Raw genomic sequence first — 12608 nt, 5'->3', positions numbered from 1 at the left:
TCCCCAGCCTGTGCCTCGCCGCCCCAGCCAGGCGTGCTGAGCTCACCGTGGCTGTGACCTCCCCCCACAGCAGGCTGCACAGCAGCCCCGGCTCATTTTGCAGTGCTGTGGGTGTGCGGGGGGCTGGACACTTGCTCTTGGTGGCTCCTCTCCACCAGGCAGCTGGCCTGACGTCTTCTGCAGGATGAGCTGACCTGCCGAGCCGTCACTTGCAGTTCCTCGAGCACCCTCCCCAGCCAGGGGCCGGTGGGACGGGGGTCCCAACCCACACAAAGCCCACCGTGGTGCAGCCTTCCCCCTTCTCTGCTTGCAGCTGGCGGCGGAGGCGGCATCTCGGCGCTGGACCATGGTGCTGTGAGGGCGAGCTGTCCCCTCCCCAGCCGCAGAGCACCAGGATGCAAGCTGCCCCTGGCCACAGGCTGCCCCTTGCCGCGCTCCTCCTCTGCCTCCTCCTGCAGCAGCCGGGCAGCAACAAGGCATGGAAGCAGCACGCCCCACGCCTTCGCCTCGCCTACAAAGGTAAGGGGGCAGCCCAGGCGGATCTCCTTATGGCCTGCACCGTGTTGGGAGGGCTGGGAGTGTCCTGCAGGCAGGGAGCGAAGGGGGTGGCCAGGGCTCGCAGGAGGCAGGCAGTAGCCCTGCCGTTGTGGCTGCAGCATCTCCAGACGTTGGGCCCTCGGGATATTTTGTGGCTGCAGCCTTGAGCACAGCCCCTGAAGATGCTGTACCGGTGCTGCTGGCAGAGGGCTGAGCAGGGAACACCCTGCCCTGGTTTAGCGCAATGCCGGGACTAGCAGGGATGTCTCCTTCTGCTCAGACTCTGGGCATCTTGCGGTGTGTCCTGGGCTGGAGCTGACCTGGGTAGCCCCAGGTCTTCACGCTCACAGTGCAATGGGGACACAGCCCCAGGCAGTGCTGCTGGCCCCTTCCTCTGCCTCCTACCAGCACAGTCCTGCCTCAGCTCAGCCCTTCTGCCCTTACCCCTCCTTTCCTGCCGAGGACAGGCTGATCCGTTGTACAGATCATTTCCCTGCTGCACTTCACCCTTCCCCCCTGCATCTGTCTTGTCTGTTTAGATTATGAGCTCTTCAGGGGAGGCACAGTTTGCTCTTCTTGTGCCTGATGCAAAGGGGGGGGCTCTTCTCAGTCATCTGAAGATGCAGCAGGAGCAGACTGACAGGTAGCACAGTACACACTCCGGCAGGGAAGTGCGAAAGGGGAGAGTCTCTAGGGAAAGGGTCTCTGCAGGGGAATGACCTGAGCGGTTAGAGCGGAGCACTGCTAGCCCGGCAGCTGGTCACCCTGCCATGGACCTGCAGCACAGACTTGGCCAATTTACCTGCTTTCAGCTTCTCCTATGTGAAAAAGAGCAAGTTGCTTTGAAGGACAGACAGCTCAGCACATCCCCGGTGCTGCCCTGGACATGGCAGTTGGCAGGGCTCAACCAGCCCTTCCTCACACCTGTGAGGTGGCAGTGTGGCTTTCCCATGGGCATCGTGCTTAAAGGTCTGGGGCCATCCTCCTGGCCTGCTCCATCACCCTGAGAAGCTGCTCTCCAGGCAGTGGCCACCGGCAATGTGGAAGATGCCCCCGGCTCATGGCTGGAGAGGTCTGAACTTCCCAGGGATGCAGGATATCCCTGCGGGGAGATGGTCCCCGCTGATAGCCCAGCTCGGAAACACGGTGCAGGGTCTGCCTTTCCTTGGAGATGGAGGAGGCAGAGCAGGGCTGCTGGGGCAGCAGGAGCGCAGAGGGACTGCTGACTTCAAAGGCCCACAGCGTGCTGGGGCCAGACATGCCAAAAGCCCTCAAGTCTTGGGCAGAGGCAGGAGAGGAAGCTCCCAGCATCAGGAGGGCTCAAGGACAATGCAAACAATGGCAGGGGATGTGACTCACGGACAGCACGGGGTAGGTTCAAGGACAACAATGCCTTGAGAAGTTTAGGTTTAAAAACCCCTAGAAAAAAAATATAAAAGGAGGCCTTTGAGCATCTGTCTAACAGGATCAGCCTTGCCCTCAGATCCCAGCATGGGGGAGGCAGGCAGAGCTCTTGGGGGGCGGGGGGAGAAGATGCAAGCAGGCTTGCAAGAAGGAAATGACAGCACCGAAGGCTGGGAGAGCAAAGGAAGGATGGGGCACGGGGCACGGGGCCAGGAATAACAGCAGCGGCTCCCACCTTGCCAAGGAGGCGAGGAGGAGGTTTATAATAGCACGCCGGCAATCACGGCTGCGCAAGAGGCAGCCTCCGGGTAAGCTGGGTCAGGCTGGGTCAGGCCTGACACTGCCCGGAGCTGAGCCTCTCTGTTTTCTGAGGCCATACAGCAGTGCAGCTATGCAGTGAAACCACAGCCCGCCTCCCAGCTCCTCTTACTGTAATAATCCGGGGCAGGCACAGCTAGGAGTTGGCAAATGGGTCTTCTGCCAGCCGTTCATCCGCAGCCAGCTCAGCCGGGCAGGACCCAGAAGCCATCACCATGCAGCAAGTGCTCAGGAGCGCGGGAGGCTGGTGGGTCTCTGGTTATCGGCACCAAAAGCTGCACTGGCACATCTCTTATCAGCCGACGGCAGTGAGGGGCTGGAGCCCAATTTAGCGCCAAGCTTCCCCTGGGCTTCAGGGATCTCCTCTATGGTCTGCTCTGTCTATGGCTGGGGGAAGGGGAGAGGACAGCCCTCCGGCACAGCCGGGCTGTGACCCCAGGAAGCCCAGGGTCGCCCCGCACTGAGGATGCTGTGGCTAAGGGGCAGGCGGAGATGATGGATGGGACAAGGCGGTTACAGTGGTCCCAACAATAAAGAAAAACACCGTGGCCTTGGGAGATAATGAACACAAAGGAGAGGATGTTTCTCCGGGCTCACCCATCGGTTTAGCCCCCGCGCAGCTGCTGCAGAGACTGCCTGGTTCCCTGCCTCGAGGGTGGGGGCTTGGATCAAATGCCTTGTGCGTACAGCTGGACTGGGGGAAAGAAGAGGCTGGTTTGTACACAGCAGCTTCCTGCGTACAGGGTCTGGATCCACAGCACTCGACGTCCCCTTGGTGAGGGAGCAGAACTGCGCCACAGAGTCAGGCTAAGACCGTCGTGGTCATTGACGCTGCCAGAGGTCTCATGGTGCAAATGCAGGGCAGTAAGTCCTTCCTGGGTCCTCCCACGTACTATCACAGCAGCAGGGAGGGCTCCTCCATCATCCTGCCTGACCTTGTCCTCGGACGGGGCCGGGGCAGGTCAGAGAGTGACCAGTGGGTGACGTTCCCTGGGACCAGACTTGCCCCACTCTGCTTAATTACACCCATGTATTGGATGAACCTTCGACCTTCCCTCCCATCCCGACCTGACTCCCCAACACCCTTCCCGACATTTCCCCCTGGATCCGGCAGGTCCCGGGGGTTTTGGCAGACACGGGATGGTGGGCAATGCACAGCAGCCCACTGGGGACCCAGCAGTGACAATGGCCCGCAGGCCGGGACAGGAATTCAGCTGTTAATCCCATTCAGCCAGTGGGAAATGGCTTGGAAATCTGCCTCCCATATCCGTGGCACCAGAGGACACCCCTTGGGAATTCAAGGGATAGTGGGGAGTGGAGTCGGGCTGTGCACAATTTTTATGGGAGCAGGAGGAGGGCCAGGAGCTCCCCGACACAGCTGGGAGCGGCTCCTTGCAGAGGGGGATTTGTGCCCCGCAGCAACTGGAGCTCTGGCCCCGGAGGAAGGGGAGAAGGAAACGATAGCTGGGAGCGAGCCTGGCTGTGCCGGCATGGATCCAGGCAGGGACCCCTGCCTGCTGCCTGTGGCCCAGCAGGTCCTTCCCCCGCAGGGACAAGCGGACGTCAGTGGCATTTCCAGCTCGCAGGCACTGGCCCCGCTTCCGCTCTGCCCTGGAAATGGGGTGGAAGGAAGAGAGACGCAACCTCCCGGGGCAGCCGGTCCCCTTTGAATGGAGCCGTGCCCGTGCCCACGTACACCCCACCTGCACCCGGGGCCGCACGTCCGCCCATGCTCCCATCCACGCTGGCCAGCACCGGCTCCCCTTGACAGCTTCCCTCCCTCTGTTCCTGGCACACTGCTTCAATCCACAGGATTTTGGGTAATTTCTCAGCCTGGGTCTTACAGACCACCCTGGGTTTCCAGCCGCACTCCACCTCCCTCCAGTCCCCATCCAGCAGCAGCCCATCTCCATCTCCGCTTCCCATGGCCCTATTTTTGCACCTTTCCCTGCACAGCACCAAAGCCAAGAGCAGCCTTGCCAGCGTAGCCAGCCTTCACCCTATCCCTAGCCAGATCCCACCACTTTTGAAAAGGAAAGGGATGTGTTATGATTTCTGGAAGCTCTAAGGCCCGCCTTGGTGCCGGTCTCCCCTGCTTTGATTCCTGGGAGCAGGCGCTCGCCAGGGCAGCAGCTGCTGCAATCCCGTGTCTGGTGTAGCAGCCGCCCCTGCCATGCTGGGAGATGCTCGCCCCGGCAGCCAGCCCCAAAACCTGGCGCTGCACATCACGGACCGATACGGGCCCCAGGGATGCTGTTTCAGGAGTGGTTAACCAAGATACAAGAGCTTATTGTCCCTCTCCCACACCCACACGCCCGCAACTGTGCCGGAGGGGCCATGCTAGCCGCCCCCGGGCTTCTGCACAGGAGGAGCTACAGCCTGAACAGCAGAGCCTTTCCCGCTGCCCTGCCACGTCCATGGAGGGGTCCATGGCACACTTTCCCCCTCGGCAAGGTGGCCTTTCCCTCCAGCAGTGCCAAAGGGGTGCTCTTAAAAGCCCTTTTCCTGAGCCAGTCTAATGCTGGGTTTAGGCTGTGTCTCAGGATGCGGGGGGGGGACAAAACGTGGGGTGGCAGAAGCAGGGTCAGAGCAGCACCTGGGACACAGCTGGGGACTTCCCGTACAAGCTCCTTGGGCCAGGGACCGGCCATCCATCTGTCTGTCTGTCCCGGTGCACCCATCCGCCTGCCCATCCTGGTGCCGGGGGTAAAGCCCAGCAGCCAACAGACACTTCACAGACTAAAAGGCTCAGGGGCAGACGGAGGAGAGGAGTGTCCAGGCTGGCCTGTGGCAGCTCTGGTTCCATACAGCCTTTCCTTGGAGGGAAGCTTTGCCCCAGAAAATAGCCAAAATCTTTTTTATATAAACTCTCTCGATCTGAAGCCCAGGGAAAACATGCTGGGAGTTACGGCAAGCGAGTCTCCTGTGTTCTCAGCCCTCTCCCCATGGTTTCGGGGTGCAGAGGCTTTGGGGCTCCAAGAGCTCCTCTGAAAGGCAGGCTGGAAGCTGAGCAACATGGGCTCCTCGGGCTGGACCGCTGTCCTGCCCCGCGCCCTGCAAACCAGCCCAGCCCAGGGCAAGGTCAGGGCAGTTTTCCTCTTTGTAGGGGTGACTCACTGTTTCCTCCAGGTAGGCTCATGGGAGGAGGCTACATGATGAGCTTTGGGGCACCAAGGGTGGTGTTTGTCTGCTAAGGCAGTGGCAGGAAAGTTGCATTCCCTTGGGGCAGGGGCGGGTAGCCAGAGCTGCCCCGGAGAGGGGGAGCACGGGGCCTCTGGCTGCTTGTTGTGTCGCTCATGGATGGGTTTCTCTTTCTCCCACCTTGTTCTCCTCAGATCTGCTGAAATCCAACAGCTCTCGCCTGTTGCTGGCCTCAGGGGACGGGCTGGATTTCCAAGCCCTCTTGGTGGATGAAGACAGGGCCTGGCTGATGGTGGGAGCAAAAAACCACATCTTCCTGCTCCACCTGGACCATCCCAGCAGAGAGCCCGAGAAGGTCAGCGCTGGGAGGAGGGTGTGAGCATGACCCTGGCCAGGCTGGCCCCTTCCTCCCCAGGAGCCGCTCCTCGTTCCCGTGCCAGGGCGTGGAGATGAATGTGCTCCCAGCTGGGCTGGTGCAATGTCACCGGGGACACATTTACACCAGGATGTATCAATCAGTGGGGGTCAACCCATCCCTGGCGGTGTTGAGCCCCGCGGGGACAGGTCGACGCCGGGGAGGGACAGGGCGGCTTGGCCAGGAGAGGAGACCTGGGTGGACCCCGGGCGAGGTGAAAGGGCAGTGCCCGGAGCCCTGCTATCACACCTAGTCCCTGCTGCTGCTGCAAGAACTAAAACTCCAGCAGCGAGTCCGCTAACGTCATCCCAAGACATCCTGCTGGCAGGGTGCGCAGCACAAGCCCGACAAAAGGAAAGCCCATTAAGGCGCTGCAGCCTGGCGTTCCCACGGGCCGGGATCCAGGAGAGCCTGCCCACTGACTGGGCGTGCCGTGGCCCACCCAGGCTCTGTCCCCACGCCAGATTCGCTCTGAGCCTATCTGGCCGGCTGCCTGCCGAGCTCGGCCGGGCCCTGAGGACCCAAGGGGGTGTCAGACCTGTTGGCAAGAGCAGCCCCATGTCCTCACCGTGCGCTTGAGCCTGGCAGCAGCTTTTGGCTGAGCCTGTTCCCACTGGTGCCCACGGGAGCCAGCTGACCCAGGCAGGTCAAGGGAAGCAGGGGCTGCATAGCTGGGGTCTCTGTGTTGCAGATTTTCTGGCCAGCCTCCAGGGAGCAGGTTGAGCATTGCCAGCTGGCGGGGAAGAACGTGGAGGTAAGCAGGGCTGGCAGCCCCCGGCTCTTGGCCTTTTGCGGTTTGCCATGGATATTAAACACCCACATCACCTCGAAAGGGAGTGTGGGTTCTGCCTGAGATGAGGGTGTTGAGCCAGACGGAGCTAAGCTCAGCCAGGGGAGGATATGGCCGGGGCTCCCGCATCCCAAGCAGACACGCCACAGGGCTGGGCACAAGTGCCCAGACCTGGGCTCAGCCCACTAACAAACATCTTCCCTCGAGCAGATGGAGTGTGCCAACTTCATTCGCCTCCTCCAGCCCTTCAACAGGAGCCACGTGTTCGCCTGTGGGACCGGCTCCTACCAGCCTGTCTGTGCCTTCATCCAGCTGGGAGCCAGGGGGAAGGTGAGGGACACCCTGGCCAGCCACGTCCCCATTGCGGAAGGTGGCAAGAGACCCTCCCAGCGAGTGGGGTGGAGAGGGAGCCCCAGAGCCTGGGGAGGGTGGCCAGCCAGCCTGGCGCAGTCCCTGACGCTTGCATGGCCTTGCTGCACATAGCAAGAAGCAGCCCCGGCTTGGCAGTGCCAGGGTGCCCCATGGGGATGGGATCGGGTCCTGGCAGCCCCCTCGAGGGACCTGCTCATTGCAGAGCCAAGCACACCGGCCTCCTTCCTACTCTTCTCCACATGCCCAGCTTGTTTCCAGCCTCCCCCTGGGCTGACATCTCCCTTTTGGGTCTGGCAGGGTCCTGGGGCTCCCTCCATGCGGTTGGTGACCCACTCCTTGGAATCAGGGCGAGGACGGTGCCCGTACAGCCCCCATGAACCCTTCACGGGACTCCTCATTGGTAAGAGGGAGCGGGATGCAGAGGTGATGATGGAAGGTGGGAGCGCTGGGAATGGTCTCTGCCGGGAGGTGATGGCAGCGGTGCCTGCACCCCTGCTCTGCTGCACGTGGCTGCGGTCCTGGGCTGGTGCCCAAGCGTGTGCACGTGAGAGGAGCCATCCGCAGAGCCCAGTCCTGCCCCGGCTCACCCCAACCTCGTGGTTCCTGCACAGAATCACAAATGTGGGGTGTAGATCGAATGGCACACACATAGGGGTGTGCGGTGACACCAGCCTGCCCGCCTCGTACCGGCACTGTGGAAGGGCTAGGTGGGTGTGGGGCTAGAAACCATGCTGGGTCACAGGTCTGGAGGAGGCTCCCAGCCAGGCTGTGCCACCTCCACCCTCCCTGAGCCTCCAAGGACACGGGGGCGTCCTGCCACCCCAACCCATCCGTGCCCCCCTGCTCTGACCCTGCAGATGGGGAGCTGTATTCGGGCACCTCCAGTGACTTCATGGGCAGCAGCGCTGCCTTCTTCCGGACCTGGGTCCATGGGGCCGAGCAGAGCTACATCCGGACGGAGCAGAACCAGGACCACTGGCTACACGGTAGGAGCAGGGGGACCTGTGGGGCACGGGGGCTCTCCTGCCTGCTGGCAAAGGGCTGGGGCCAGCACTGGGTCCAGAGCTCAGTGGTGTGGCCCCCTTCTCCTCTCCGGGGGGAAGCACTGATAAAGCCTCTGGCGGGACCCATGCTCCAGCATGCATTCTGCAGCCTGAGCACCAGGAATGGGGCTCTGCCTTCTGGGTAGCGGGGTCTCCATGGGGCACCCTGCATACCCTCAGCATCTCACACTGCTCCCAAGGGCTTCCAAGGGCAGTACAACAGGGTCGGATCAGGGCACAGGGCCATGTTGTGCTGCTCCTTCCCCCCTCAGAGCCCGCATTTGTCGGTGCCTACGCCATCCCCGATACCTACAACCCACACGATGACAAGGTCTACATCTTCTTCCGCGAGACGGCCATGGAAGCTGGGCAGTGGGAGAGGCGGCACATCCATGCCAGGGTGGCCCGGGTCTGCAAGGTCAGTCACCAAAGGCCAGCATGCTTTGGCCGGGTGTCCCACCAGGTGGGCTTTTACCTCCTCTGGGCCAAGGGGCATCCCAAGCAGGGGCCAACAGCAGGACATGAGGGTGTTACCGCACCCCTACCACAGAGCAGAGGGCTCAGGGCTGGGGGTGTCCTGCTGTGGGGACCGAGGAGTGCACGGCGGTGGGGGAGGCTCAGAGAGGCTGGGCTGAGCCCGGCTCTTGGTGCCCGGCAGAATGACGTCGGAGGGAAGCGCAGCCTCATCAACCGCTGGAGCACGTTCCTCAAGGCTCGCCTGGTGTGCTCCATCCCCGGGCCTCAGGGTACTGAGACCCACTTCGACCAGCTCGGTGAGTGCACAGCCTGCTTGGCAGCTGGCAGCAACGCTGCTCCGCCACGGCTGCTCCTTCCAGTATGCCCCAGGGAGGTGGGCACGGCATCGAGGAGGCCTGCCTGCATTCCCTGGACCTGCGCTCCAGGGTGCCTCATCTCCACCCCTCTCTTTGCAGAGGATGTTTTCCTCCTGCGCACGCGGGACCACCAGAACCCCCTCGTCTTTGGCCTCTTCACGGTCTCCAGGTGAGCGGGGCTGTGGCTAGCCCCTGTGTGGGGCGGTCCAGCCCCCCCAGCTCCTCACCAGTGCTGCCCCCGGGGAGCCCTTGGGGGGAAGAAGGGCAGGACCAGCACCCAGCTGGGAGAGGAAGGGCCACCAGCCATTTCAATGCTTTCCCTGCTGCTCGTTCACCAGCCCAACTGCCAAGCCACCAGGTTTGGCATCGGCACAGCCAGCGGTCCCCCAGGCTGGACTGGCTGTGCCAAAGGGATTCCTGTCACCCCCTGATGACAGGGTGCCCCATGCACAGCTCCAGGGCTGGCAGGGGACAACGTGGGCTCAGGGGCATGGGTGTGCATGTGCCTGTCCCCTGAGGAGCAGCAGGGACACTGACAGCCCTGTGCTCCCCCCACAGTGGTGTCTTCAGTGGCTCTGCTGTCTGCATCTACTCCATGGCTGCCGTGAGAGCTGCCTTCAGTGGCCCCTTTGCTCACAAGGAGGGATTTGACTACCGCTGGGTAGAATACAAGGGCCGCGTCCCCTATCCTCGTCCTGGCACGGTAAGGGGCCGAGGAGCAGAGTGGGGGGGAGCGGGATGGGCTGGCCTGGCCCTAACATGGCCCCCCCGTGTTGCCACACAGTGTCCCAGCGAGACGTACGACCCCCTGCTGCAGTCCACCAAGGACTTCCCTGATGAGGTGATCAGCTTCATGCGCACCCACCAGCTGATGTGGGAGCCCGTGTACCCGCAGGGCCGCCAGCCCGTCCTGGTGAGGGTCAACGTACCTTACCGGCTGCGGCGGCTGCTGGTGCACAGGCTGGAGACGGAGAGCCGGCACTACGACGTGCTCTTCCTCGGCACAGGTGGGAACTCACCCCAGCTCTGGGGATGCTGTCAGCACACGGCAGCTTGCGTGGCACACCGGTCCTGCCGGCTCGGGTGGCTCCCAGCCCTGACAGCTCCTTCTCCCTCTGCATTCACAGATGAAGGTAAAGTCCTGAAGGTGGGGCTGGCTGGTGGGGTGAGCCATGGCACCGAGGTGATCAGCCTGGAGGAGATCAGCGTCACTAAGGTATGGGAGTCCGGGCCAGGGCTGGACCACACAGCCTCCCATCGCCCCATCACTCCCTCCCTGCAAGCTCCTGTAGCAAGTCACTGGTCTCTATCAGGGAGGTCCCTCGCCTCACTCCTGGTGGCTCCCACCTGCCCTGACCGACAGGCAATGCTGTTAGCACGGAGGGGAGCCAGGGGGATGCCAGTCAAGTCATCTCCCAGCTCCCCATCCAGTCCCTAGGAGAGATGGGGGAGGCACACCGGAGCCCAAACTAAAACAGGAGGGCTGAGCCCAGGTTTGAAAGCACGGCTGCCGGGCAGGGCTGCCCTGGGCTGCCCATGCCGAGCAGGGCCAGCCCAGGCTGCTTGCATGGAGCAGAAGGAGCTGGGACCAGGGAGCAGGGCCAGGGCCCCAGCACCCTGACACCCCGGGGTCCCAGCCCCACTGGCAGGACCAACACGGCTGCAGCACCATCTCCTTCCCCTCCAGGTGCCTTCTCCCATCCTGGACATGAAGTTATCACCAAAGCGGGTGAGTCCTCCCTCCTGCTTCTTCCTAAAGCAGCCAAGGGACAGGGCACAGGGGGCAGCTGGCCCCAGCCCCAGCCACTCTGCCTGGGTCCCTTGGCCTCAGGGCTTGCACATTTAGGGAATGGGCTCCTGCCAGGGCAGCCTAGGGGGTGGCAGGCTCTGCCCCCCACTCCCCCTGTCTCCCAGTGCCCCCACCCCAGCACGGGGCAGGGACCTCCGTTCCCCAGCTAGCACCGGTCTCCAGCCATGGGTACTGACTGTCGCCACTCTGCTTGCCCGAGCAGCAGGAGCTGTTTGTGAGCAGCACCCACGGGCTGCTCCAGCTCTCCCTGTACCGCTGCGAGCTCTACGGCAAAACCTGCACTGACTGCTGCCTGGCCAGGGACCCCTACTGCACCTGGGACAGCAAGACCTGCGCCCCACACTTGCTCACCGAGAAGAGGTGAGCATCTGCCCGGGCCAGCCCTGCTGTCCCCCTGCAAAGGGATGGTGTTTGGAGCAGGGAAGGACAAGCCACCGGTCCTGAAGGCTTTACCTGTCAGCCCAGACCCCTACTGCCACCCTGCCGGCCGGTCCCCCAGCCCTCCCTGGTCCCCCTTCTTCCTGGCTGCTCTGCCACGGAGGGGTCCCACAGCCTGGGGCGGGTGCCACCCCACAGCCCTCTCTGCTCTCCCACAGGCGTGCCCGCTGCCAGGACATGCTGAAGTCTGACCCGCTCAGCCAGTGCCAGGACACTGCAGAGGGTGAGCGCCAGCCCCACCGAGGAGCCCCGGTGCAGGCAGCCAGCTCTGCCTGGGGGCCAGCAGTGCCCAGGAGGGCGGACGGCATGGCGCTGGGAAACCGGTGCCCACCAGCTGCCCCAACGCTGTCTGCCGCAGACCCCGTGCCGCCCTCCGTGTGCTGGATGCTCCGTGCTGCTCTCCCTCCCCGCCCGTCACACAGCTCCCACGCAGGGTACTCACCCCTTCCCCTGTCCCGTCCCCTGTGCAGGGACCACTGCTGTGGAGAAGCTGGTTTTTGGGGTAGAGAAGAACTCAACCTTTCTCGAGTGCCTGGCGCGCTCCCCGCAGACGACTGTCCGGTGGCTGGTGCAGCACAGCGAGGAGACGGGCGTGAGCGAGGTACGGGGGACAGGGCAGCAGGGACGAGGCACAGGGGTGGCTCAGTCCCCAGGGACTGACCCACAGTGCTCTGCCTTTGCCCCAGGTCAGGAACAACGGCCACTTCTCGGTGCTGGAGCAAGGGCTGTTGATCCGCCAGCTGGCGAGGGAGGACGTGGGCACCTACGAGTGCCAGGCGGTGGAGCGGTCCTTCTCCTGGCCCCTCACCCGATACAGCCTCCGCGTCATCAGGCACGAGGCCATGGAGGTGCCACCTTACAAACGGAGCAAGGGGGCCGAGCTGGGAGGGACCCACCAGAGCCCCCGGCCCCGGATTGACCTGCACCCGGGCTACAAGGGCTTCCCGCGGGCCCTAGGGGCACCGGGCACCAGCCTGGATGTCTACTGCAACGCCCTGCGGCACCAGGAAAGGCAGCGGCAGAAAGCCTGGCACCAGAAGTGGCAGCACCCGTCCCCAGACAGCAAGAACAGCCGGGTGCGGAGGCACCCCCAGCCCCTGTGAAGGGGCACAGGGAGCCGGCACCACCTGCAGCTCCCTTCCCGGTCTCTCCAGGGCCCTTCTCGCACGCAGGCATCAGCTCCGAGACACCTCTCAGCTTCCTGTGCAGAAACGCCTCGCTGTTACTACCTCAAACCCTGCCAGTCCCTGCTGCCCCCCCGTGCGCCCCACGGGGCACACCGGGATGAGGGCACGCAGCCCGCACCAGCTCTCTGAGACTCAAAGTTATTTACTCCCTGCAGAATATTTATTCTCCTTGTTTTCCCCTGGCCCTTAACGACGATCGTTATCAGCAGCAGTAATAAGCACAGAGGACAGAGAAGGGAAACAGCCAGCTCTCACAAATGGTTGCCTAACACCCGGCAGCATCCAGCCCTGCCATCGACACCCGTGCACCAGGCCGCCCT

The 12608-nt window shown here is 63.1% G+C and overlaps 1 protein-coding gene across 1 annotated transcript in view; it reads left to right on the top strand.

Annotated features, from left to right (window-relative positions):
- The window catches only part of LOC103900427 (semaphorin-3D-like), a 25138-nt gene extending 12563 nt beyond the window's left edge, over positions 1 to 12575 (top strand). Inside the window, exons 2-18 of the mRNA XM_009281115.1 lie at positions 314 to 519; positions 5595 to 5755; positions 6507 to 6569; positions 6816 to 6935; positions 7275 to 7377; positions 7835 to 7963; positions 8293 to 8438; positions 8679 to 8793; positions 8953 to 9022; positions 9412 to 9556; positions 9638 to 9860; positions 9981 to 10069; positions 10541 to 10582; positions 10866 to 11023; positions 11260 to 11324; positions 11572 to 11702; positions 11788 to 12575. Coding sequence (XP_009279390.1) covers positions 396 to 519; positions 5595 to 5755; positions 6507 to 6569; positions 6816 to 6935; positions 7275 to 7377; positions 7835 to 7963; positions 8293 to 8438; positions 8679 to 8793; positions 8953 to 9022; positions 9412 to 9556; positions 9638 to 9860; positions 9981 to 10069; positions 10541 to 10582; positions 10866 to 11023; positions 11260 to 11324; positions 11572 to 11702; positions 11788 to 12204 — 2301 coding nt within the window. The 5' untranslated portion in view covers positions 314 to 395 and the 3' untranslated portion in view covers positions 12205 to 12575. The remainder of the gene's footprint in view (positions 1 to 313; positions 520 to 5594; positions 5756 to 6506; positions 6570 to 6815; positions 6936 to 7274; positions 7378 to 7834; positions 7964 to 8292; positions 8439 to 8678; positions 8794 to 8952; positions 9023 to 9411; positions 9557 to 9637; positions 9861 to 9980; positions 10070 to 10540; positions 10583 to 10865; positions 11024 to 11259; positions 11325 to 11571; positions 11703 to 11787) is intronic.
- The last annotated feature ends 33 nt before the right edge of the window (positions 12576 to 12608 follow it).

This window comes from Aptenodytes forsteri, unplaced genomic scaffold (assembly GCF_000699145.1).
Source record: "Aptenodytes forsteri isolate BGI_AS27 unplaced genomic scaffold, ASM69914v1 Scaffold156, whole genome shotgun sequence".
In the NCBI taxonomy this organism is placed as follows: domain Eukaryota; kingdom Metazoa; phylum Chordata; class Aves; order Sphenisciformes; family Spheniscidae; genus Aptenodytes; species Aptenodytes forsteri.
Note: the sequence above shows the minus strand (reverse complement) of the source record. Positions and strands in the feature narration are given on the sequence as shown.